Source organism: Etheostoma spectabile, unplaced genomic scaffold (assembly GCF_008692095.1).
Source record: "Etheostoma spectabile isolate EspeVRDwgs_2016 unplaced genomic scaffold, UIUC_Espe_1.0 scaffold397, whole genome shotgun sequence".
Classification (NCBI taxonomy): Eukaryota; Metazoa; Chordata; class Actinopteri; order Perciformes; family Percidae; genus Etheostoma; species Etheostoma spectabile.
In genome coordinates this window covers 40,159-50,260 of record NW_022605601.1, presented here as the reverse complement: position 1 = coordinate 50,260, position 10,102 = coordinate 40,159, and the positions used below count along the sequence as shown (strand labels likewise).

Genomic DNA, 10,102 nt, shown 5'->3' with positions numbered 1-10,102 from the left:
ATCTTGTTGTCTTTAGGATGTCCAAAAGCTTCACAAACAGATCCAGCGCTGCTATGCTGAGAACAGACGAGCCCTGCATCCAGTGCAGGTTAGTGACTACTGACTGACATGTAACCATAGAAACAATCCTGTCCGGTGTTAAAGTTGTTCCAATACCGATATTATAAGTGCAGTTAATGTTGTCAGTGCCAAGTCCAAAAAAAGTCTCTTTAAGGGGCCAATATAGTGTAATTGTTTGTTTTTGATTGATTAGACTCAAGTTCAGGTATCAGAATCTGTATCGGGAAGGGGAAAATGGTATTGGAACATCTCTATCTGATGTATCTCAACTACTCTTGCCTGTCCAGGTTTATCTGACAAGCCTGGGAGGACAGCTGAAACAGAGCATGGATAAGAAGGACAAAGGATGGGTAAACTGGAAGGTAAGCACAAAGCAACTGTTTGCAGTCTGGCTTTTGTTTGGGACAAGACCTTTCAAACAGGCTGTGCAACAGAGATTTTACGTCTCAAAGGGACATAAAGCCCTTATTTTTAGTCCTTATGTTATTGCTGGCAGAATCTATGCACACTACAATCTTCACTTACACTGTTTATTGTAATAACTTATTTTCCCTATTGACACCACACACATACAGTATATATACATACTGTACATACACACAGTATCGTAGGTGCTAGATTGTAGGGCTGCATAAATTGGAGAAAAAATCAGATTGCGATTTACTATACTGTGATTGCGATATTATGCTATCAAGAGTCTACTTGCTTGATCAAGGAAAATGCCCAAAATACAAACATTTATGAATTTCTCAACTTCAACATAAAGTGAAACAAGCATAAAACTATACATAAACAAAAAACGAGCAATACTTTTTTTGAAATGCCTTAATATTTAACCTAACTAAATAACAAAATGTTTTCAAAATAAATATTTTTGATTTGCTCAAAATACAAATGAAATACATAAAGAATAAAGAAGAAAAATACAAATTCTTATTGAAATATATTTTGTATGACATTATAAACAATGACATTTAAGATGGGTGTAATTTAATATCTAGTGATTAAGTTACGAAATATGAATTTTACAACCTCTTCTTAAAGTCAGTGTACTCTGAACCACTCTACACGTCTGATACTCACGTGACTATACACAACACACACGTTACTGCCTAAACAGTAAAGTATTTCTGATCTGATGGCAAGAGACTACGGATTCGACAGTAGCGCTTAATACATCCTTGGGTAGCGTATTCCAAGGGCAAATTTAACCCAGAGCCATAAATCAGGTATTGGTGAGTGTGAGAGCGGCTGGGGCTGAGTGAGTGATGTCAGTGTCTGAGTGGTAAAGCAAGAGTGGAGAGAGTGAACGCTGTTGAAGCAGCTGTGTTAGGGAACGTGAGAGGAAAAAGAGACAGCCATGACGAAAGTGAGTATACAGAGGACAATAAAACAACAAGTGTGAAGGGTGTTACAACGTGGAGACTGCAGTGCCCACAGAGAACCAGAGTCTCATGCACACAGCACACCTTTTTGTTAAAATTGCACAATTTTTATATCATGGTAGCAATTGACTGTGCAACCCCATGTAGCTTTCAGTCATCCTCTAATACCATTCCAATTATATTATTAATTATTTTTAACATTCAAATAATATTTTTATATTTAATGCTAAAATTCAGCTTATATTTTTTTTTTGTTGCACTACACTATTGAGGCTAATGCATCTCGGATACCACTAGGGCTGAACAATTAATCGCAATTGTATCCAAATCGCAATATTGACTAGTGCAATGTCCAAATTGCAAGGGGGTGCAATATTTGTTAATGGCAAAATATGTGTCAACGCCAGTGGTTCCCAAACTTTTTCAGCTCAAGACCTAAAAGAGAAATTTGGTGTGCTACCCGGGACCCAAATTTACAAAAATACACCATGAATCATTGTAACATCTACATTTTTAAACTGTGGACAAAAGACGGAACAAACCATGAATGTATGTGAAGTATATTTATTCCATTATAAAAGTAAACAAAAACAGAAAAGGTCTCTATCCTCCTTTCTGTGTCTCACCCCTTTCTCAACTAATTTTCTTATCCCCTCCCATCATCCCTCAGTACCGACACCAACATTTTTTTAAATAATGCTGACTTGAATTTAATGAGATGTATGTGGCTGGTTGAAGATATCAACCAGCTGATCTATTCTAGGTTCTGTTTTTGAAAGTGCCATTCTGGCTGCAACGGTGTTATTTGACTCTGGGATCGACTTGACTTTGATTGCTGCTTCCTCACCCAAGACAGAGAGACACACATCTTTCAAACATGGTTTTATCAGCTGCTATCCAATGGAATGGGGCTTCTTTGCCTCGGCAATGTGGAGGCTGACTTGGTATAATGCCTTCAGCGCTGCTCGGTTCCCTTTGAATGCCTGATAGACAACACGGAGAATCCTTAAAAATGACCACTCTCACTTGTTCCCATTACATTAGTCTCATATGCTGCATTTCGCTGGGATTTGCATGCTTGAGTAATACAAACACAACACCCACGTTACTGACTCTTCCATCGTCAAAAAACAATGTCAAGTACGCACTTTGCTGCCTAATCCACATTAGTAACAAAACCGCCAGACGGACAATAGCTGCTAACAACAACATGTTATCTAGCTAGCAACGCCGTCACAAATTAAGTGACACACAAAAATAACATTTAAAATGCTAATGTGTACCAATAGACTTTTCCGCTGTCAAAACACTGTTTCTTGATGGATTCTTCTCTTTGGACTTTCCCCAATACTGTGAATGTTTTGTTTGAAGATGTCTGTCCAGTTTATTCATTTTAAAACTCTCATTACTGAGTACTTCCCCACATAAAACACACTGAGGCCTCTCTTCTCCATTCCGAATAGTTTTGGTAAAGCCAACATTAATAAAGTCGTCCTTATATTTTCGTTTGGACATCATATCAACACTGACGGATCAGACTTCGGACAAATAAAAATATGAATTTGAACAGCAGAGGGCAGTATAGCATAGTCAATGATCAGGTTAGGGAGAAGAGAGAGAGAGAAACCCCCCCCACAGCATCTGAGCGGAACAAACCAGTGTAGCAAAAAAGAACGCTCAGTCACATAAGATTGATATGCATTTTACTCTGCCAATTTGCGACCCGATAAAACGGGTCTGCGACCCATTTTGGGTCCCAACCCTAAGTTTAGGAAACATTGGGCAAAGCTTTCTGAATGAAGTATTGTGGTGCTGCAGAGACGTCTCGGCCTACAAATTGTATCCTTCAGACTAAAGAAAAAAATCTTTGTTTGATACAAATCAATCATTGTAATGACATTCAATGAAAATTAGAATATTGTTTCAAAAACTAGAATTCTTTCCAATATCGTGAATCCTATCGCAATATCAGTCAAAAATGTTCACAATTAGATATTTTACTAAAATATTTTCCCAACCTGGGATCGTTGTTATATGAAAAAGGGCGAGACCAGCTCTACCGTATACTCTTACTCACTCAGTTGGAAGTCGATATGGATAAAAGCTAAAAAACATGTTATATGTAATAATATTCACTTATATTATTCTCACATCTGTGTCAAAGGAATTAGCTACTAGTTGTATATTTTAGATTAATAACATTCCCAGATGCTAAGGCCCAGCAGCATAAAAACTGATAGCAGTATAATTTTCCAGGAGTTAATCAATGACTCTGAGCTAATCAATGACTTGGAACCGCTACCAGTTTAGTACCGGGTCTTGTTATCTATCCCTAGGGGTTAGGGGTATGAAGTTGTGCCCACCTAGTCTATATCCTTGATGTTCCACTTACGGGATTGCTTCAATGCCGCAGGAAATTTGTCCGGATGCATGGTTTTTCATTGATGTCCATTTCCTTCCGCTTCCTTTGTGTTGGAATTTTAAACTCCGATGGATTCATGAGGACTATTAAATGCTTCTTAGATGTATGCATAGTATATTGAGACATCAAGCTAGCCTATCTGTCCAATCTAAGTTTTCTCTGGCACAACTATTTTGCAGCGGCACTGTGCAGAGCTTAGCTCCACCCAAGACGATTGTTTAAAGAAATGCCAATAAACCAGAGCATAGTTTTCTCCTGCAGGTAGCCAGTTGCCAGGGCGGTTGCCTGGTGGTGGTGTGAATCTTAGGACTACTACTTTTGTTGCATGTCATATCGTGATTGTCAATATAAATACACACATTTTGTAGTTAATTGTTGCCTTTGTACTGAAACCTCTGAAACAGCATGTAGGCTGTGGTAATCATTGCAACTAGGAAGCAATTGCACTTATTTGCATACATGTTCTTTTGACTTAATTTTGATTTGTGTTTAATACCACAGTACTAGAGGTCTCAATATGCAGTGTTTCATAACTGTGGACTGCTGTTGTGTGCAGGACATCAGCATTAAAACAGAGCACTACAGTGAAGTTGTGGCGAGGGAGGAGTTGGTGTACCTGACATCAGACTCTCCCAACGTGCTGGAAGAGCTGGACCACAAAAAGGCCTACGTGATAGGAGGCCTGGTGGACCACAACCACCATAAGGTCTGTCTGGCTTCACAGCTGCAGTGCCCTTATGCTCAGTTGTAATTCCTGTTTTGCTAATCTGAGTTGATGACTTTTTCATTCTGGGTTTTGTTTGCAGGGGATTACTTTTGAGAGGGCGACGGAGCTGGGGATTGCTCACGCTCAGCTTCCTCTGAGCAGTTTTGTCAAGATGAACAGTCGGAAAGTTCTGGCAGTCAATCATGGTAAGACTTAAGGATAAGTATTGGACCAATACATGAGACTGATAACCGTGGTTTTTAGCCTTATTGACCCGTTTTAGTTAGTTGCGATGGTATGGATGGATGGAATGATAGCTAGGCAACCATTGTGTTGGAGGGTCAATCATGTTTGTGTTTCAAACATATTGTCTGTGCACAGACAGCCTTATAGACTACTTTGGTTTCACTTTTAACGACAGTAGGTTATGACAGTAATTTGACATAAAATTAGCATGCAATTTAAAACAGTGAACTTGCTATAAAATATTAATTTACAGCACAAATCCCAGAACCAGTTTCTTTGCATACTAGCATCATGATTTGTGTGCGTCTAATGGTAACCACTATTTGGCAAGGCCACTAGCCGTCAAGGATTGCTAACAGAAGGTACAGACGTGTCTGAGGTCTTCATGCTTATAGTTTCAGTGCCAAAACGCTGAAATAACCTTTCAAAAAGTATTACTGCCCTTATTTTTCTGTTATACCTTTGTGAAGTCTTGCAAACTTGATTTTATCGATTTTACTTGGTATTGAATTGCATATCAACAAAAAAAACTCACTTTAAACACTTCTCTCCGGAAGTAATTGAATAGATTGCAAGGTAAACCCTTTCTACAAATTGGTTGCTGCTGTATAAAAGAACAGCAATGGTTAGTCATGGGATGGTACTGCAATATTATTTTGTTCATCGAGAAAAGAAAATAGTTGCAATACTCCCTTTACTTTGCTGTTTGCATCTTTTTGTACATTAAAAACAAATTGGGTGCGATGACAAAAGGGGTGCTATCTGTATAGGTAGATGCATAGACTGTAAGCATCAGGTTTGTGCAAGTGCTGCAAATGCGAAAGTGCCTTAAACCTGCATTCTATCAAAATTCCAGCAGGTTTCTATAGAAGTCTGTAGAGAAAGTGACCCACTTCTCACTTGATTTATTACCTCAGTAAACATTTTCATAATGAGTTTGATGTCAATTGCTAATTTTAGTTTTTTACAACACAGGTTAATTTTTTAATTCTTCAATTCAATTTTATTTATCAATCAGTTCATAACAAGTTATCTCAAGATACTTTACAGATAGAGTAAGTCTAGACCACACACTATAATTTACAAGGACCCAACAATTCTAGTAATTCCCAATTATGGTCTCATTGATTTTAAAATTGGCGATAAAGCTGGGAGTGTTTTAGGGCGTGGCTATGATGTGATTACCAGTGAAAGTGTGTAACGCAATGCAGAGTGTAAGGGCTCCTCCAAAAAAAAACTATATATGCAGCAATGGAGAAGTTAAGCTGTAGCAGCATTAACTTAGGGGGCTGCACATACCAAAGAATTAATTCACCAATCTTAATTTTTTCGATTCAGTGTCCTTTGGTTCTTTTGCTCCCACTGCCATTTATTTGGGTTTAAATTTGTTTTCTTCCCTCCTGCAGTGTTTGAGATCATCCTGGCATACTTGGAGAAAGGCAGCTGGCAGGAGGCCTTCTTCACCGTCCTGCCTCAAAGGAAAGGGGCAGTGGCCGTCGACCAGGAAAAAGAAGAGGAAGATTCGGACTCGGACTCTGACACCCCAGACCAAACTGAGAAAAGAGCCTAAAACTTTGTTCAAATGGACTTCAAGAAAAGTTGATTCCTGGGAAAACATCTGAATATATATGAATGCTGAGGCTATGCTTGAAAGAGGGATGTGTTAACAATCATCTGTTTCTTTTGAAATTTCAAACTGCTTTTTTTTTTTAAACCAGCTATTTATTGAAATCTTTACTTTGTGCCTCCTGTAATAGGTAATAACTTAGTTGAACAGCTAATGAAAAGTTCAGTTCTAATATAATTTGCAGAATATACAATATTATTACTGAAAATACTTATTTTCTTTTAGCAAGAAGCTTAAACTGTCTGCCTGGTGCTTAATCTATTCATTTAACATAACGTTTTAAAGCAGGATAAAGTCAAAACATGAGCATGATTGTCTCTGGCCCTGGAATTCTTGGAAAATAGTTAAACTTTTGAGTGTATTCATAGTATAAGAAATTAAAGCACCTCCACACAGTTGCTAGTTCCAAGAGGACACAGAGGATTAAAACATGAACAACTCAAGAGACAGAAGAGGTAATAATCTTCACTCGTGTTTCTGTGCGCAAAAGTCACGGGACCCCGCAGTCTTCTGAACTAGGAGAGAGTTGTGTGGAGCTGATGGTCTTAATTAGCTTTGTAGCAACTCATTTGGCAACGGCTTGAACGTAACGAACGTTCATTAATATCAAAAAGTTAAGCACTAAAGTTTTAAAATGAATTTGACACATTCTATGTAGAAGTCTGGGGAATATTATAGATACATGGTGGAGAGTAGCTAAGGACAGAGGTAAACAAAAGTGTAGAAAATGTGTTCAGCCAATGGATAAAAAGCACAAAATAATAGTATCGTTTCTAACCTCTGATTGGGGGGGCAGCCTACAGCCCACCTCCAAAGTCGGCAAAAACAAACCGATAATCACCAGTGTTACAGCTTCAATATGATATTAGTTTCTGTTTCCTCTTTCATATAAAGTCCTCTGATCAACAGCTGTCCACTGCAGCTGGAGTCACAGTTACATACAAAATACAGTTAGACATTTTAAGGGTGCAAATTTTCATTATAATAGATGGATAGAGTACTTTATTAATACAAACAGGAAATTTTAGTGTTGCAGCAGCAAAAAATTAGCAAAATATTGACTATAAACTACAATAAAAACAGACTTGACTTTAAAATGTGCTATAAATATCCACACTGCAGTGGCCACTATAGGACCATTCTCTAAATTGACACATTTATGGTACAGGCAGATATTATATTGTAATATATTAAATATGTTGTGTTGCTGACCAATCAGAAGAAAGAAATCATGAAAAAAACAATACATAGAAAAAAACAGAAAGGAGACATTCAACTCACATCGCTAAGATAAAACCATTTTACAGAATAAAATCAATAAAGCATGAAACATTTTCTCAAGAAAATATTCACCTGAAGAAAATCAACATTAAAACCATTGGAACGATGTCCACCATATATAAACATCGCAATGAATCAATCAGTACAAAGAAAGAAATATGTTCCTGCATTATGCTGTTAGTACAAACTCAACACTTCAGGGCGGCTGTGGCTCAGTGGTAGAGCGGTTGCCTGCCAATCGGAAGGTTGGTGGTTCGATCCCTGCCCCTGCAGTCATTGTCGAAGTGTCCTTGGGCAAGACATTGAACCCCGAGTTGCCCCCGGTGCTGCGCATCGGAGTGTGAGTGTGTATGAATGTATATCTGATGAGCAGGTGGCACCTTGTACGGCAGCCCCGGCCACAGTGTATGAATGTGTGTGAGTGGTGAATGTATCCTGTAGATGTAAAAGCGCTTTGAGCAGTTGTTAAGACTGGAAAAGCGCTATATAAATACAGCACATTTACATTTACTTCCTGTTTCAGTTTCAAATTAAGAACCCCCTGGACAGAATCCATTTGTTTCCTATCAAGGCTTTTATTGTGAAACATTTGAATGGTTCCCATATGGTACATCCATTCTAATTTATTAATTTATTCTTACAGTGCAGATCCACCTAGCCGTGCTCCACTTTATTCCTATAAGTGACGTCAAGCGACTGTAACGCGCCCGCAAATTAGGGCTGGACAATATTAGGAAAATATCTAAATGCCATTATTTTTGACTGATATTGAGATATGAATCATGATATTGGAGGGAATAATCATTTTTGTATCATTATTCTCATTTTGAGCTGTACCTGTAGGATTGTCCAACAATACTTTAAGAATTGTTTGACACGTTTTGCCAAATATCACACCCCCCTCCCCGCGATTTGCTGGCCGATGCCTATCTGTATGCAAATGAATCCATTAAACGTGACGTGACTAAATTACGATTCAGCAATTGTATGGCCTATTTCTTGCTTAACATGTTTCAGTAAACTATTTCGTAAAATACTAGATCGTATTCCGAACTGGCCGCCATTATTCTCGCTTTGAAATTTGAGAATAGTAAGACCCGTTCGTCCAATCAGCTGCAGGTCAAGGACGGGGAGCATCAACCATGGATGTATTATGTCGCAACAGCACTGTTAGTATCAAAGTCTTTAGACTTGTTTTCTCCTTAATTTTAAAAAGGTGCAGATTTAGGGAGACAATTATTTGAAGATTTTAGAATGAGTCTTGATTGTTTTGTTTAAATGAGCCCTTTCGTCACTCTGCAGCTTCTACCTTTACTTTTATCTGAAGACTAAGTGTACTCTGCATCTGTTCAAACTCACCAATGCCCCTCTCACAGTGATCAGCTGACTGGAAGATGGAGTACTTTTACCTTTCGGGGCAGACTTTAAAAATGAGCCCTAACAGGCCACGAATCGCCGTTAGCACCGTTACAGCAACAAGCACAACTGTTTTAGTTGTTCTTCCCACTTTTGACGCTCTTTTTCGAATCCTTTGACACACCATGTATCCCTAAGTGTTTTCAGCCTGAACTTCAGCTGATCTTTGCTCCAACTTTTCACACGGCCTCTTTATTTCTTTTAGGTCTTTCTCAACCAACTCCATGAATTCTTTCACCAGTTTTTCCTACTTTATTTGCACAGCTTTTGTCCATCACTGTTTTAACAGTGTACTGTTTTAACAGCAACAGTTAGTAAAAGCTGATGTTTACAAACCTGTGTTTACAGTTGCCAAACTCTTTGTTGAATGAATCTTCAACTTTATTAAGTTTGTCCATTCATTCAGACAGAGAAGGAGCTTAATACGGGGGCCATTTTATGGAAGCTTCCTCCAGACTGAATGTGTTCACATTTGCTCGGCATCGTTCTCAGCCACTCCCTCTGTTCGCAGATTGGACCAACAATTATTTGGAAATGAAAATGGAAATTGAGCGGAAAAAGATTAGACTTGATTATTCTCATCTATGGATGGAAATATGTTTGCTGTAGCCTGAACTATTTTGCACTTTTGAATTTTAACCATGCGTACACAGGTGGAATCGTTTAGTAGTTTGTCTTTTATGGTTTGTTTTTAAATGGTCAAGGGGTGCCAGCCAGATCTCTCTCCAGACATTAAAGATAGTCTTAGTCCAGTTAAATGTGTAAATTTGTTGTATTTTGTATGTAGAATAAAGATAAAAAACACACAAGCGTGCACATATAAAAATGTACACCCTAAACAAACGAAAAGATAAACCCAGCAAAACACCACACAATTCAAGATTCCAATCAAATGTTCAAAAAAGAAAAGAAAATGTAAGCAAAACACTCAGAAAAGTCGCACAGAATAATTGTATTGT

General features: G+C 38.2%; 1 protein-coding gene across 2 annotated transcripts in view; it reads left to right on the top strand.

Annotated features, from left to right (window-relative positions):
* The window catches only part of trmt10a (tRNA methyltransferase 10A), a 9,884-nt gene extending 2,679 nt beyond the window's left edge, over positions 1–7,205 (top strand). For both annotated transcript variants that reach the window (XM_032511631.1, XM_032511632.1), the window contains 5 exons: positions 17–88; positions 348–422; positions 4,424–4,573; positions 4,674–4,779; positions 6,226–7,205. In XM_032511631.1, coding sequence (XP_032367522.1) covers positions 17–88; positions 348–422; positions 4,424–4,573; positions 4,674–4,779; positions 6,226–6,389 — 567 coding nt within the window. In that variant the 3' untranslated portion in view covers positions 6,390–7,205. The remainder of the gene's footprint in view (positions 1–16; positions 89–347; positions 423–4,423; positions 4,574–4,673; positions 4,780–6,225) is intronic.
* Positions 7,206–10,102: the final 2,897 nt, after the last annotated feature.